This window comes from Oncorhynchus masou, chromosome 13 (assembly GCF_036934945.1).
Source record: "Oncorhynchus masou masou isolate Uvic2021 chromosome 13, UVic_Omas_1.1, whole genome shotgun sequence".
Lineage (NCBI taxonomy): Eukaryota > Metazoa > Chordata > Actinopteri > Salmoniformes > Salmonidae > Oncorhynchus > Oncorhynchus masou.
This window is the reverse complement of record NC_088224.1, coordinates 49,134,024-49,150,887: the sequence shown is the minus strand read 5'-3', so window position 1 is coordinate 49,150,887 and position 16,864 is coordinate 49,134,024. Positions and strand designations below refer to the sequence as shown.

Sequence of the window (16,864 nt, the reverse complement as noted above, 5' to 3'; positions counted from 1 at the left end):
AAACTATTGTTGTTAATTGCTTAGTTGAGGTGAAGAGAACACTTTTCTGTACTAATTGCTGATTGCCTAGGCGAGGAGAAACAACTCCCACTCCAATACAGCCACTGATTACCAAAACAAGTTACAAATTGCCCTGCCCCTTGATCCTGGTTGATGTGTCAACAACTATCTGCAGTCAGCAGTTCACACACCAACTAGGCTACTGGGAAGACAGGCAGGACTTAAAGTAGATGGCCCTATCTAGCAAAAAGACAGTAATAGACAATATATCAAGACAAATAATATACTTATCACACCTGGCGATATCAGGAGTTCTCTAGATCTAAAAACTACCATGAAGTCTGAAAGACAGACTGAGTGGGTGGGGAGCTAGTAGGCCAAGTGGGTGGGGCGGTCACCTTGACTGACGGTTCTTTGAAAACGCCTATGTCAAGCAACATGAATGTAGTGTTGCAGTGAGATTATCTCCAGCAAATTTGCTGCTACACAATGCAAATCAAACAACATTGAAATTGCATGCAACATCCAATCCTATCATTCATCACATCATGGTTTCATAATTATACTTTTTTGTAACAGCATCAATATAGACAAAATGTTAGCTGTATAATTAAGCTAGCTAGCTAATTCATCATGGACAATTTCAGTTGAAAATGTACAGCTTGAGGTCTGGGTACTTTTCATAAAATATACTGTGTATGTTGACTGCCAGACAATGTTCATATATTATGACTATCAACGTTGTCAAGAAGTTTGTATGAATCTTATGTTTGATGTGTCTCTTGATGTAATGAATGACATGACAACTGCGTTGGAGTTTTGGGAAGCACTTCCCTCGTTTTTGTTCTATGCTGGCTGTAGACCTAGCTAACCAGGTACTAGCTAACACCAGACACAGAAAAAAGCTAAAACCTATAAGTATCTTTGCCTTAGGGGAAACCTGTAATTATATTTGCTGACACGCTGCAGAAATGGACACCAGTTGACTTAGCTACTTAGCTATTTTGAGGTCGACCGATTAATAGGAATGGCCGATTAGGGCCGATTTCAAGTTTTCATAACAATCGGAAATCGGTATTTTTGGAAACTTTATCAATGTAGAAGAAAATAATTTTTCTCATCCTACTTTGATCTGGTTTCATCCAAATATCATCGAATTTCATGAAAAACATGATTTGGGTTGTTCAGGACCTCTTTAATCTCAATTTAAATAACTGTATTGTGGCCATTCATGGCTTCCTGTTTCACTGGGGCATTAAAAAAGAGGTAACACACATGTCAAATCAAAATAACTCACAAATGATAAGATTGAAATGGTTTTTGACTTTCATAAATCAGGCAATGGGTATGTAAAAATAACTGAAAATGAAATATACCACTTACCACAATTAGGGCAACAATTAAGAAGTTTAAACCACTGGAACCATGCTAAACTTGCTAAACACACAGAGAACATGTTCGGGAGGCAAAGAAAAGTCCAAGGGCCACAGTTGGAGAATTACAGAAATTGGTCGCATCTTGGGGTCATCAAATCTAATATTAGACGCCACCTCCAAGCCAATAGGGTATTTGGAAGGGTTGCCATAGAAATGCCGTTATTGAGAGCAACCAACAAATGTAAACACCTTGAGTTTGCTAAACATCATTGTCACTTGGATTGGAACCGGGTGCTTATGGTCAGATGAGATGAAAATGGATCTCTTTCTCCACACACAACAGTGGTGGGTTTTGCCTCGACAGAAGGATGCATATGTGGAAAATAACCTAATATCGACTGTAAGATATAGTGGTTGATCTTTGATGTTATTGGAGCTTTTTTGCTTCCACTGGTCCTGGGGCCCTTTCTGAAGTCAATGGCATTATGAACTAGTAGGACATTTTAGCCAAAAACCTGGTTGCCTCTGCCGGGAGGTTGAAACTTGGCATCAAGTGGATCTTCCAGCAAGACAATGACCCCAGGCACACATCAAAATCCACACAGAAATGTTTAATTGACCACAAAATAAACATTTTGCAATGGCCATCAGTCTCCGGACATGAACTCCATTGAAACCTGAAAACAAGGGTGCCAGTAATTTTGACATTTTTTTAAATTTATTTTACAACTTGTTGAACAATATCTTTTTCTCAGAGCAATTTGTATTGCTCTGAGCGAAATGCTTTGGTTTGGCTGACGCCTAACTGAATGAGTGTGCTCGCATACTCCTTTAAAAGACTTAAGCTTGAAAACAAGAAAAAGCAGCGATAGTACTGTTTGTACACGATGAGACGCCATACCCACTTCCTCAAAAAGTTTGAATTATTCTAAGATAACTCAAGAAATCTGTCATCATTTTGAAGTTTTTGTCGAGTAGATCTTAAGATGTTTGGTGCTAAGATGTTTGGTGCAGTATTTCTCAAGTCAAAAAATGTGCATGAAAACAATTGGTCTGTCATTGAATGACAACAAACATTTAATAGAAGAATCCTTACTGTTGACAAATTTCCGACGAAGGGGCATAGACTTCAACTACCGATTTTGGCTTGCCTCAAGAAAAAATGTGTTTGCATGAGCAGCTGAAAAAAAACAGTAACAGTATCTTCCCATGTTGTTGCAGGTAGCTCTGTATATCTGGGAGAATGGCCAAGGGCCTCGTCTGACGGCAGTCCCAGAGCTGTGTACTGAGCCAGAACACTCTCCCACTGCCCAACACTGTGCTACCACCCTCAGCAGTCCTGCTCCCCTGTGTGTAGGTACCAAGTTGTGCATACTGTACATCACAGGTCCATTATTGACCACAGATCTGGGTTGAATAGTTTGTTTTTTTCTTACTTGGTGCACTTGATTGAGGTTTAACCGGCATTGCACCAATGGAATAGTCCCAAAGGGGCAGATACATGCTTTTGGCCCAAAACTTCAACACCCCCCTGGTCTCACACAGGAACGATGATTATGTCATTCTTTATGCATGCAAACTATCAGAGAGTTGGAGAGGAATCTCAGGATTACTTCATTGTCCAAATCCTCTTTTTCCCTCGAGCGTTATTTTAGAGAACCCTCAAATCTTCTTCCAGTACTTTACATTCCTGGATGACACTCTTCAGCAGGAAATTCCATGCTGGATTTCTGTTTCACAGCGTCGGGCAACTGGCGTCCTCAAGAGCCGTGTTGGTATCACACCTTGTACCGCTTTTCGGGATTCATGTGTCCAAAAAAACAACACTGCCTGTTAAATCAAAATAACAAATAAATGAAAATTACAACCCTTGATGACTCCATCTTAACTTAATTGTATCCTATAAGGTTATTCAAGCAATAGTAAAATAGACTACAGACAAGTGTTCCCTCATTCAGGGACAGCGATCTCTCTCTGTCCTTCTCGTGATCCCAATCACACGTAGGACTATTGATAAATTATAAACTTCTTAGTGTTTACATAGCCCATTTAAGTCTCTAGTCTTTTTAGTGAGGGTAATCAAGCCTCACCAGAAAGTCATAACAGGGGTCATTCAACGCCATTAAGAGTGTTTCTTTCCCTGTATTTCAGACTTTACTTAAAAATATTTAAAACATTTTGTGTATCAGGTTTACATTGGATTTTTCCTTACATTTCTTAACAAGAGAATGTATATGTGTGCAACCACATTTCTGACAATAGATACTTTAATTTGTGTGCCGTTTAAGGTGCATCATTTCTAACCTGTGAAAAAGCAATTATAACCAAAATAACAAGACCCCACACATTAAACCAGTATAAACACCACTAACAAATATTCATAGCAGGTAAAAACAAACAAAATGGTTAGGCCTTACTTAATTTGGGAGTTCCCTTAACAACTGAATCTGGGTAGCTTCATACTAACTCCCAAGGCACCTGCCTCGGAAAGCATTTGACATTATAAACATGATTAAAAAAAAAACTCGGTAGCAGACATTCCATCAGTTCTGGAAGAAAGAAAATAAACATATACTTTGCACATCATCAGTCCAAAAAAATCTTAATCTTAATTGAGTTCACTGCATCTTGGGCAGGAAGTCTTAAGCCATGCCTACACATAATTATACTTCAGACACATCAGATGATATGGTGATATCCCATTAAGCGGAATAGGCACCTTCTAAAGATAACCATCCTTGAGCCCCTTTCTTGTAAATCTTATCATTTTTACCTGTTGCATTGACATATGTTCTGTACGGACAGTCCCTGAGACCTAAACTAGTCATAATATGAAATCTGTGGTTTAATCTTGAAACTCCCCATCCCGGATCCGGGATTGTGACTAAGCCTCAGGCTCATTAGCATAACGCAACGTTAACGATTTCTGAAAATCGCAAATAAAATTAAAATAATGCGTTTGCTCTCAAGCTTAGCCTTTTCTTAACAACACTGTCATCTCAGATTTTCAAAATATGCTTTTGAACCATAGAAATTGACTAATTTGTGTAAGAGTATGCAAAGCTAGCATAGCATTTTGTGTAGCATGTAGCACGCAACATTTTCACAAAAGCCAGATAACCAAATAAATAAAATAATTTACCTTTGAAGAGCTTCTGATGTTTTCAATGAGGAGACTCCCAGCCACATACCAGATGCGCAGTGTTTCCTGAAAGCGTCTGTGTGTAGGAGAAATCGTTCCGTTTTCTACATTGCGCCTGGCTACCGAAACGAACCGAAAATGCAGTCACCTACAACGTGAAACTTTTTCGGATTAACTACATAATATCGACCGAAACATGGCAAACGTTGTTTGGAATCAATCCTCAAGGTGTTTTTTCACATATCTCTTCATTGACATGCAGTTCGTGGAAGCTTGCTTCTCTCTCTGTGCCCCATGGAAAAATACTGGCAGGTGACTTTTGCGCACCAATTTCGGCGCAGGACACCGGGCGGACACGTGGTAAATGTGGTCTCTTATGGTCAATCTTCCAATGATCTGCCTACAAATACGTCACAATGCTGCAGACACCTTGGGGAAACGACAGAAAGGGCAGACTCATTCCTCTTGCGTTCACAGCCATATAAGGAGATCATGAAAGACAGAGCCTCAAAAATCCTTGTCATTTCCTGGATGCCATGTCATCTTGGTTTTGCCTGAAGCTCACGTTAAAGGGCACGCACAGAGAAGATATTTGTATTTCTGGACACGTCAGAGTGTTTTCTTTCGAACAGTAGCAATTATATGCATAGTCGAGCATCTTTTTGTGACAAAATATCTTGTTTAAAACGGGAACGTTTTTCTTCCAAAAATGAAATAGCGCCACCATAGGTGTAAGAGGTTAACAACTCTACTAGGTCCTGGACACAGTTCCACCTATTGGAAACAAATTGTTTTCGATGACATTACATTTGTTCCACCCAAACTATAGAATTAAGTAATAATAATTGGAACTTGTCAAAAACGTATCTTATTCAATTCTTCATACCTCTGTCCCACAATTCCCCACTGTGTCCCTTAGTCTGTTTGAGTTCAGTTAGCACTTGCTGCTATCTATTGTTCCACAGGAAACATATCTCAAACCCAAACACCAGATGTCAGCCCCAATGCTCAATCCCTCTGTTCATAATGTGACCTTATATTGAGTGCTATCTGAAAACCACTAATATTACCATTCACTTTGTTACTTTCACGAGTCTCCATATCTGTTTCCCTCAACTAGGATTCTCTTCTTCCCAATAGGAAGACGTTCTTAATATCTACTGCGAATATACTTGGATCACTCTCAAACAATGTTCTGCTTTTCCCCGTATTGCAAGGTTTAAAATCCAAACAAAACAAACATAACTTTTTCCATATTAGAAGGCATTGTTTATAATTTTGTCTACCCTAACTATGTCACTCTATATTTATTTCAAATTTCTGTTGGATATTCACTTTCTGCTTCACACTTATTAAATGTCTGTTATTTTAAGATGAACATCTAATGCTGACCTGACTTTATGAAATACATCTGCCAATTCAGAAGGGAAGAGATACACTTTGGAGGGAGCTTCCTTTTTCAGCTTTAACTTCCTGACTGATGTCTTGAGATGATGCTTCAATATATCCAAATAATTTAATTTATATTTTTGTTTCATCAGACCAGAGGACATTTCTCCAAAAAGTACGATCTTTGTCCCCATGTGCAGTTGCAAACCGTAGTTTGGCTTTTTTGTGGTGGTTTTGGAGCAGTGGCTTCTTTCTTGCTGAGCGGCCTTTCAGGTTATGTCGATAAAGGACTAGTTTTACTGTGGATTTAGGTACTTTTGTACCTGTTTCCTCCAGCATCTTCACAAGGTCTTTTGCTGTTGTTCTGGGATTGATCACCAAAGTACGTTCATCTCTAGTAGACAGAACGCGTCTCCTTCCTGAGCGGTATGACGACTGCATGGTCCTATGGTGTTTATACTTGCATACTATTGTTTGTACAGATGAACGTACCTTCAGGCATTTGGAAATTGTTCCCAAGGATGAACCAGACTTGTGGTCTACAGTTAATTTTCTGAGGTCTAAGCTGATTTCTTTAGATTTTTTTGTCTGTAAACAATCATTGGTACAATTAATTGTGTCATTCACAAAGTAGATGTCCTAACCGACTTGCCAAAACTATAGTTTGTTAATTTAATTAGGACTAGGCCCTTTAAAAAAGTTTCCTGCCTGAATGACGTGCCCAAAGTAAACTGCCTGTCGCTCAGGCCCTGATGCAAGGATATGCATATAATTGGTACCTTTGGAAAGAAAACCCTTGGAATTTCGTATAAATGTTAAAATAATGTAGGAGAATATAACACAATAGATATGGTCTTAAATAATCCAAAGAAAAACCATCCAGAATTTATTTTATTTTTGTAGAGACCATCCTCTTAATAATGCAAGAGAAAGGTCATTTTGAAAATTAGCTCCCTCGATGCAATTCCTATGGCTTCCACAGGGTGCCAGCAGTCTTATGTTCATGCTTGTAACTTCAAAAACGAATAAGAAATAACAGTTTTTGTAGAAGGACACACTGTTTGTTTGCGCGCGCCATGAAGACATTACATACCTGCTAAAATCGATTTCATATTGAACATAATTCTTTCCGAAATAAAAATATTATAGTTTGATTACATTTTAGGGTATCTGAGGAGTAAATTGAAATGTATTTTGACTTGTTGAAAGAAAGTTTGAATGAGTCGATTGCTCAAATCGATGGCGCCAACTAAACAGACTATTTGGGATATAAAGAAGGATTTTATCGAATAAAACGACACTACATGTTATAGCTGGGACCCTTTGGATGACAAATCAGAGGATGATTTTCAAAATGTCAGTGAATATTTAGTATTTATATGTGAATGTATGAAACCTGTGCCAGTGGAAAGAATTTAAACTTTCAGCCGATATAATACACTTATATGTACCTAAATGTTTAAAGTTCATAATATTTATGATTATTTATTTGAATTAGAAAACACTCTAAAGTTTCCAAAACTGTAAAAATATTGTCTGTGAGTATAACAGAACTGAAATTGCAGGCGAAAGCCTGAGGAAAATCCAATCAGGAAGTGCCTCTTATTTTGAAACCTCTGTTCCTCAGCATGCCTATCCTCCATTTAAAGGGATATCAACCAGATTCCTTTTTCTATGGCTTCCCTAAGGTGTCAACAGTCTTTAGACATAGTTTCATGCTTTTATTTTGAAAAATGAGCGTGAAGGATCACATTGCGTAAGTGGATAGGTGGGGGCTCTCAGAGTGAGTTTTGCACAACTGAGTAAAGCGGGCCATTGTTTCTCCCGCTGTTATTGAAAAAGCTACACACTCGGTTGATATATTATCGAATATATATTTTAAAAACAACTTGAGGACTGATTATAAAAAACGTTTGACATGTTTCTGTGGACATTATGGATATTATTATGAATACATTTGGAATACATTGTCTGCATTGTCATGACCGCTCTTTCCTGTGGATTTCTGAACATAACGCGACAAACAAACATCAGCATTTGGGGTATAAAAATCATCTTTATGGAACAAAAGGAACGTTTGTTGTGTATCTGGGAGTCTTGTGAGTGAAAACATCTGAAGATCATCAAAGGTAAACTATTTTTTGATTGCTTTTCTGATTTTTGTGACCTAGCTACTCAATGCTTAGTGTACATAATGTTATGCTATGCTATCGATAAACTTACACAAACGCTTGGTTTGCTTTCGCTGTAAAGCATAATTTCAAAATCTAAGACAGGTGGATTAACAAAAGGCTATGCTGTGTTTTGCAATATTGCACTTGTGATTTCATGAATATGAATAATTTTTAGTAATATTATTTGACTGTGGCGCTATGCTATTCAGCGGTTGCTGATGACAATTATCCCGGTACCGGGATGGGTAGCGTCAAGAAGTTTTTAAGGAGATTTATTTTTCACAAGTAATTTGTGGAGTGGTTGAGAAACGAGTTTTAATGACTCCAACCCTAAGTGTATGTAAACTTCCGACTTCAATTGTATGTTACTTTATCTCTAGTAACCCATTATACTTCCTTAACCTCTCTAGGCAACCTGACGCGCTTGCGTCCCACCTTGCCAACAATAAATGCAAATGCGCTACACCAAATGCTAATAGCACTCGTTAAAACTCAAACGTTCATTAAAATTCACATACAGGGTACTCAATTCAAGCTACACTCGTTGTGAATCTAGCCAACGAGTCAGATTTGTAAAATGCTTTTTGGCGAAAGCATGAGTAGCTATTATCTGATAACATGCAACACGCCGAAATACCAGAAGGGGACGTAAACAAAGGAATTAGCGTAGCCGGCGCTACACAAAACGCAGAAATAAAATATAAAACATTACCTTTGACGAGATTCTTTGTTGGCACTCCTATATGTCCCATAAACATCACTATTGGGTCTTTTTGTTCGATTAAATCGGTCCATATATACCCTAAATATCGATCTATGAAAAGTGTGTGATCCAGGAAAAAACAGCGTTTTAAAACGCAACGTCATTTTTTTAAATTAAAAAAGTTGACGATAAACTTTCACAAAACACTTCGAAATACTTTTGTAATCCAACTTTAGGTATTAGTAAACGTTAATAATCTATCAAATTGATCACGGGGCGATGTGTATTCAATAGCTCCACGTCTTGAACTCATGGTCAAAAATTTCTCCTACAAAATATCCTGTCGGAGACCGGAAGGAATGGGCTCTCTCTTACTCGTTTGACCAAGAAACAAAGCCCAGGCAATTGACAAGACTGGCGACATCGTGTGGAAGCTGTAGGACTTGCAATCTCAGCCCCAATGTAATTTGGTTTCCCATAAACAATACATGCAAGTGGCGCATTGATACTTTTTCCAGTTTTCAGTGATCAGTTTTTCTTGCGCTTTTCGATGAAACACAGGCTCTGTTATAGTCACAGCCGTGATTTAACCCGTTTTAGAAACATCAGAGTGTTTTCTATCCACACATATTAATCATATGCATATACTATATTCCTGGCATGAGTAGCAGGACGCTGAAATGTTGCACGATTTTTAACAGAATGCTCGAAAAAGTAGGGGGTAGGCTTAACAGGTTTTTAACACCAGTGTTCTCTAGTAACAGCATATTCTGGAATAGTACTTTCTCCTTTCATATCTCCGCATACATAATAATGTTAAACCATCAAACTCCACTGATGAGTCATGTTACCCTCTGAATCATGTTATTTTCTTTACTAATGAGACATTTTATCCTCGATTGAGATCTTGAGAAATGTTATACTCTACCTGTTACTCTGGACCCTGATCTCTCTTGACGAACATATCAAGAATATTTCAAGGACAGCTTTTTTCCATCTTTGTAACATTGCAAAAATCTGAAACTTTTTGTCCAAAAATTATGCAGAAAATCTTATCCATGCTTTTGTCACTTCCAGATTCGACTACTGCAATGCCCTACTCTCTGCCTCCGACCCTAGTAGTGCTAGAATCCTGACTAGAACCCACAAATGTTATCATATTACTCCAGTGCTAGCTAGTAGACTCTCTTAACCTCTTACATCTATGGGGGCGCTATTTCATTTTTGGATGAAAAACGTTCCCGTTTTAAACAAGATATTTTGTCACAAAAAGATGCTCGACTATGCATATAATTGCTACTGTTCTAAAGAAAACACTCTGACGTGTCCAGAAATACAAAGATCTTCTCTGTGCGTGCCCTATAACGTGAGCTTCAGGCAAAACCAAGATGAGATGGCATCCAGGAAATGACAAGGATTTTTGAGGCTCTGTTTTCCATGGTCTCCTTATATGGCTGTGAACGCGAGAGGAGTAAGTCTGCCCTTTCTGTCGTTTCCCCAAGGTGTCTGCAGCATTGTGACGTATTTGTAGGCAGATCATTGGAAGATTGACCATAACAGACCACATTTACCACGTGTCCGCCCGGTGTCCTGCGCCGAAATTGGTGCGCAAAAGTCACCTGCCAGTATTTTTCCATACGATACAGAGAGTAAAGCAAGCTTCCACGAACTGCATGTCAATGAAGAGATATGTGAAAAAACACCTTGAGGACTGATTCCAAACAACGTTTGCCATGTTTCGGTCGATATTATGTATTTAATCCGGAAAAAGTTTTACGTTGTAGGTGACTGCATTTTCGGTTTGTTTCGGTAGCCAGACGCAATGTAGAAAACGGAACGATTTCTCCTACACACAGACGCTTTCAGGAAACACTGCGCATTTGGTATGTGACTGGGAGTCTCCTCATTGAAAACATCAGAAGCTCTTCAAAGGTAAATGATTTTATTTATTTGGTTATCTGGTTTTTGTGAAAATGTTGCGTGCTACATGCTACACAAAATGCTATGCTAGCTTTGCATACTCTTACACAAATTAGTCAATTTCTATGGTTCAAAAGCATATTTTGAAAATCTGAGATGACAGTGTTGTTAAGAAAAGGCTAAGCTTGAGAGCAGACACATTATTTTAATTTTATTTGCGATTTTCAGAAATCGTTAACGTTGCGTTATGCTAATGAGCCTGAGGCTTTAGTCACGATCCCGGATCCGGGATGGGGAGTATCAAGAAGTTAAGGCTAGGGCTAATTTCAAGGTTTTACTGCTAACCTACAAAGCGTTACATGGTCTTGCTCCCACCTATCCTTCCGATTTGGTCCTGCCGTACATACTTACAAGTCCGCTATGTTCACAAGTCACAGGCCTCCTCCTTATTGTCCCTAGAATTCCTAAGCAAACAGCTGGATGCAGGGCTTTCTCCCATAGAGCTCCATTTTTATGGAATGATCTGTCTGTCCATGTGAGAGATGCGGACTCGGTCTCAACCTTTAAGTCTTTACTGAAGACTCATCTCTCCAGTAGGTCCTATGATTGAGTGTAGTCTGGCCCAGGGGTGCGAAGGTGAACGGAAAGGCACTGGAGGGACGAACTGTCCTTACTGTCTCTGCCTCCCCGGCTCACCTCTCTCCACTGGGATTCTCTGCCTCTGACCCTATTACGGGGGCTGAGTCACTGGCTTACTCGTGACCTTCCATGCCGTCCCTAAGAGAGTTGAGTCACAGACGTGAACTTCATGTCTGGGTTTGCGCCCCCTCAGGCTCGTGCGGTGGAGTAGCTCTTCGTGGGCTATACTCAGCCTACTCATGGTAGTAAGTTGGTGGTCTGTTGATATCCCTCTAGTGGTGTGGGGGCTGTGCTTTGGCCAAGTGGGTGGGGTTATAACCTGCCTGTTTGGCCCTGTCCCGGGGTATCATCGGACGGGACCACAGTGTCCCCCAACCCACACCTGTCTCAGTCTCCAGTATCTATGCTGCAATAGTCTATGTGTCGGGGGGCTAGGGTCAGTCTGTTATATCTGGTGAAATTCTCCTGACTTATCTGGTGTCCTGTGTGAATGTAAGTATGCTCCTTCTAATTCTCCCTCCCTTCCCAGAGGACCTGAGCCCTAGGATCATGCCTCGGGACTACCTGGCCTGATGACTCCTGGCTGTTCCCAGTCCACCTGGTTGTGCTGCTGCTCCAGTTTCAACTGTTCTGCTTGTGACTAGGGAGCCCTGACCTGTTTACAAGATGTGCTATCTATCCAGGACCTGCTGTTTTTGACTTTCTCTCTCTCTCTGCCGCACCAGCTTTCTCGACCTCTGAATGCTCGGCTATGAAAAATCAACTGACTCCTGAAGCACTGACCTGTTGCACCCTCTACAACCACTGTGATTATTATCCTGCTGGTCATCTATGAACATTTGAACATCAAGTAGAAATATCTGGCCTTAATGGCTATGTACTCTTAAAATCTCCACCCGGCACAGCCAGAAGAGGACTGGTCACCCCTCAGAACCTGGTTCCCCTCTTGGTTCCTTCCTAGGTTCCTGCCTTTCTAGAGAGTTTTTTCTAGCCACTGTTCTTCTACATCTGTATTGCTTTCTGTTTGAGGTTTTAGGCTGGGTTTCTCTATAGCACTTTGTAACATCTGCTGATGTAAAAAGGGCTTTATGAATAAATGTGGTTGATTGATTAATAGATCCTATGGGCTGTAGTGGACTTAGGTATTTACATCCACACCCCCCATGTGCATCTTCAACAATTCCTAAATACCTACAATATTAATAACACTATTATCAGTGGTTCAGACCACGTAGACATTTCTGTCATTACGTCCTATGCATCTTCAATGATTCTCTTCCTGCTTCTTCCTATACATTTAAAACACCCCGTGCTCAATGACACTCGTGCTAGTAGTCCCAGACCACGGTGGGCGATGGTGGACTGAATCCCTAGATAATCGTAGTTAGTGTTATAGATCGAAGAAAGTACATAGAACTGGTTGTGGTATTCTTTCAAACAGCTCTCATTCACTCAGTACTTAATAGCTCAATTTCATTCCTCTAATTATCCAAATTTCAAGCCACTTATTATCCAAATTTCAATCAATCAGCTTATCCAAATATCATCCTCTTGTTATCCAAATTTCAATCGGCTTAACTTGTCCTTTCCACTCTCACACAACTTTCACATCCTCATTTACTCCCAAACACACTCGGTAATCTCCCTTATTACCCATTTGCACCAAATATATATTTCACAAACAATTAGAAGTGGCCACAGACCACTTACACACTTCTTCTATAAATGCCAACCGACAGATGTCAGCTGGGCTTTCCATGGTACCGTTACGCCCTTGCTCTAGTCTTCTCATAAGACTAGTGAAAAGCCTTTCTCTCTATAAGACTATGGTTACCTTATTTTGCGTTATTCGCCTTAATTTTAGTGGTTTTATTATTAGAATTTTTTTACACAAATTCATTTATATTGACTTCATAAATTCAAAGATATTACCTCAATTGTTCGCGGATGATGTGTCTCCTCCTGGGCAGCTCACAGTAAGGGTCAGGTCTGGGCGGGTCTCGTCCTCTTTTGGTCAGATGGGAATTTCCCTCACGCTTCATAAAATAGGCCACCGATTTTCCTCACAGACCCCCACTGGAAAGCTCTGCAGGCAGAATCAATCATCCTGTTATTTGACGCCAAATTATTGTGGAAATTCTACACAGGGACGTTCAAAGTCAATCTTCAATGAATCATTGTTTATTAACAGTGTGGCGTACAGCAGGTCAGCCACCAGGGGGAGACTCGTCGAGGCCTGTTGACAGACGGAGTATACATCACTAGGCGATGGCTCCATCTGCTGGACATGCCAGGTCTTGACGGGCTCTCAGTCGAGGACTAATTGGGGCTGATTGGGGAGTTGGTGAGTAATCCAGGGCTGATTGCTCACCAGCTGTACAAGCCCCATAAAGCTGCCAGAAGGGCAGCACACAGGGGAGGCCTGGGGGGAAGTAAGGTGGCTTCCGTGTAGTTGGAGATGGTGCCTGAGCTAAGACGGGGGAGTTTGAGTTTGTATGCCCGAAAGGATACAGCAAGACCCGGAGCCCAGAAGATGGTATCCCGGAGAGGGTCTCATGGGGGAGACTTATCCATTTCTTTTGATTTATTATTTAATAAACACCCTTGAAACCGAGCTAATCATACTCTGTCCGTGGCCGATCTGTGTAAACGTCTTGACCCAACCCCCTGGTCTGACACAACAGGTAACTGGAGAGGTCCCAACAAACTTGATGCAACATAGTGCGCATCTGTCAGGAGCTCTTCCGGGGCAGTCCCGTTTGATTTGTTATATACTGCAGACACATTACACGTTATTCATAATTAATTCATCATTAACGTTTGCTTCAATCATGTGACCAACCAATACTGGTTCATGCATGTGACAGACCAATACCTGACGAGGTTTCTTCTCTTGAAACAGATATCTTTCACTCTCAAAACAATGGTCTGGGCGTACTGCCAAGTTTCAGACACTGATAGTGAGGATTCATTCACACAGTCTCTAGCATGAACACAGAAATTGGTTATTAGAAAAGCACGAACATACAATTAACATCACATACTCTTTCTCCTTCTCTCTCATTCCCCTTAGGGAGAGAGATCCATGGCTATTTTGGCTCTCTCTCTCCATTTAGTCTTTATTCTACCCTTCCTCCCTCATTTTAATTTAATTTAAATTACAACATTTTTATTTAATTACATTTTCGACATTTATCAGATGCTCTTATCCAGAGCGACTTACAAGTGCATACATTTCCATATTTTTTTCATACTCCCTCCTACCCTTTCTCCCCCTCTCATTTGCCTATCCTGGCTTGTTCCTTTTCTCTCTTCTATCTTTCCTCCCTCCCTCCCCATCTCATCTCTGACTATGCTGGCTCTCTCCTTTTAGTCTCCCTCCTACCCTTTCTCCACATCTTCCCGCTAACCTGGTTGTTGCCAGAGCTCTAATATGCCGAGAAGATAGTGATAACACATTGGGTGTGTTCCAAATTCCACCCTGTTCCTTTACTGGCCCTGGTCAAAAGTAGTGCACTACATAGGAAATAGTGTGCCATTTGAGATGCAGACATAAAGCAGAAGGCCTTGAGCCTCACAGAGAGGCATCATCAGCCTGAGAGCCACAGACAGACAGGCAGGAGACCTGAGCACTTAAATAAAGATGGCCAATTCACATTTCACTCTCAACTAAAAACCTAATAATACCGCATGTGTTATTACATTTACATTACATTTAAGTCATTTGGCAGACGCTCTTATCCAGATTGGTGAATTCACCTTATGACATCCAGTGGAACAGCCACTTTACATCCAGTGCATCTAAATCATTTAAGGGGGGGGGGTGAGAAGGATTACTTTATCCTATCCTAGGTATTCCTTAAAGAGGTGGGGTTTCAGGTGTGAGGAGATATTGAAATATTCACGAGGACAATTCAACACGGGGCAGGGAATTTGAAAAATTCACCATCTCAATAGTGCTTCAACAATGATAACAGCTCCCCTCTTAGTATGTATGTTCTTCCTGACCACGTGACCTGACCAGGAAAAACTCCCTAAAATATGTCAATTTTTTCATGTTTTTTATACAGGGGGAGCCTGTAAAGAAGGAAGACATCTTTGTCGCTGTGAAAACTTGTAAGAAGTTTCACACTGAGAGGGGTGAGTCAGATCTTTCAAGCTCATCTGAAGCTCTGGGGTGGTTAAACTCAGACATGGTCCATAATGTTCGTCAAATATTCATGTCAACATTTTCTCTATTCTTCTAAAAGAGTGTATTTTTAGCCTTTTGAGATGTGTGCCTGGTAAAGTGCTAACTCTGTCAGGTCTGGTTTAACTCTCAGCACAAACTTGCTTTGACTTGGCTGTTTGAATTTCGGAAGCATCATGAAAATTCTACATCAGCTCCAGCTGACATGTTGGTCACAGCTAATTGTTCTGATTATAATAATGAAATGTTTATTTCAAAAAGTTCTGTAAAAGACAAGTTATATGTTTTTAACATTCATAATTAGGAATGCTGCACGTTTTCTGTGTACCGAAGTCTGATTCTTCTTACTATGGTAGTGTGGACGTGTTGAGCTGTATTGTTTTACCTGTCGTCCTGTTGTCCTGCCCCAGTCCCAGTGGTGAAGAAGACGTGGGAGAGAGAGGCACTTCTATTGGAGTATTACAGTGACCACACTGACCCTTCCATACCTACCATCGACCTAGGAGTCCCCAACACAGAGAGAGGTGAGTTAGTCCAGGGCCTGTATCCATAAAATGTCTCAGAGTTGGAGTGCTAATCTAGGATCACTTTTGCCTGATTTAGATATGAATAAATATTAAGATTACATGGACAGGGAGGACCTGATCCTAGATCAGCACACTTAATCTGAAACACAATGTGAATACAGGCCCTGCTTCCATCCACATATCCACTCTAGTCAGGACCTGTTGCAATTGAGACAATTTGATGCAATTTCAAAAGCACAGTTGAAAAGTTGATTTTGTTCAACGATAAAGATCGCTAAATAATGTGTATGAAGCGAAGATCTAAGATGATTCACCTCTTATTTCGAGATGACATTATGTCGCATGCTAGCAGATGTGTAGATTCAGCTATATGCCCAAGTGAATTGAATAGATAAGGACTGAGTTATTTCCTGATTTGATTCAGTCTGACAAACTCTGGCAGATGGCGAGTCTGATGCTACAGGCATGTTATACCATTCAACCAATTGCACTACACATTATATTTGGTTGTTATTATTTAATCAAGCATAATTTGGCATCCTGTCCGATCCTGCTCTCATAACATTTGGGATGCAACAAAGGGCTGTGGGAACATTTTGTGCCTCTGTTTTGCCACTGCTTTTTCACGAGGTTGTTAATTGGGTGTCTTGTCTGTTGCCTGAGATGCGCAAATCTGCACATTTACTAAAATGTCAGCTCTCATCTCTTCCACGGTTCTCAATGTCAAACGACGAAGGCCGGATTGTTTGTTTTTTCATGATTGTGACCCTGGTCATTTTAATTCAGGACTCTTGTGACAGACTGC

The 16,864-nt window shown here is 40.3% G+C and overlaps 1 protein-coding gene across 1 annotated transcript in view; it reads left to right on the top strand.

Moving 5' to 3' along the window:
• The window catches only part of LOC135551471 (beta-1,3-glucosyltransferase-like), a 158,722-nt gene that overhangs the window by 124,140 nt on the left and 17,718 nt on the right, over positions 1-16,864 (top strand). The window contains exons 9-11 of the mRNA XM_064982680.1: positions 2,598-2,729; positions 15,414-15,483; positions 15,943-16,056. Coding sequence (XP_064838752.1) covers positions 2,598-2,729; positions 15,414-15,483; positions 15,943-16,056 — 316 coding nt within the window. The remainder of the gene's footprint in view (positions 1-2,597; positions 2,730-15,413; positions 15,484-15,942; positions 16,057-16,864) is intronic.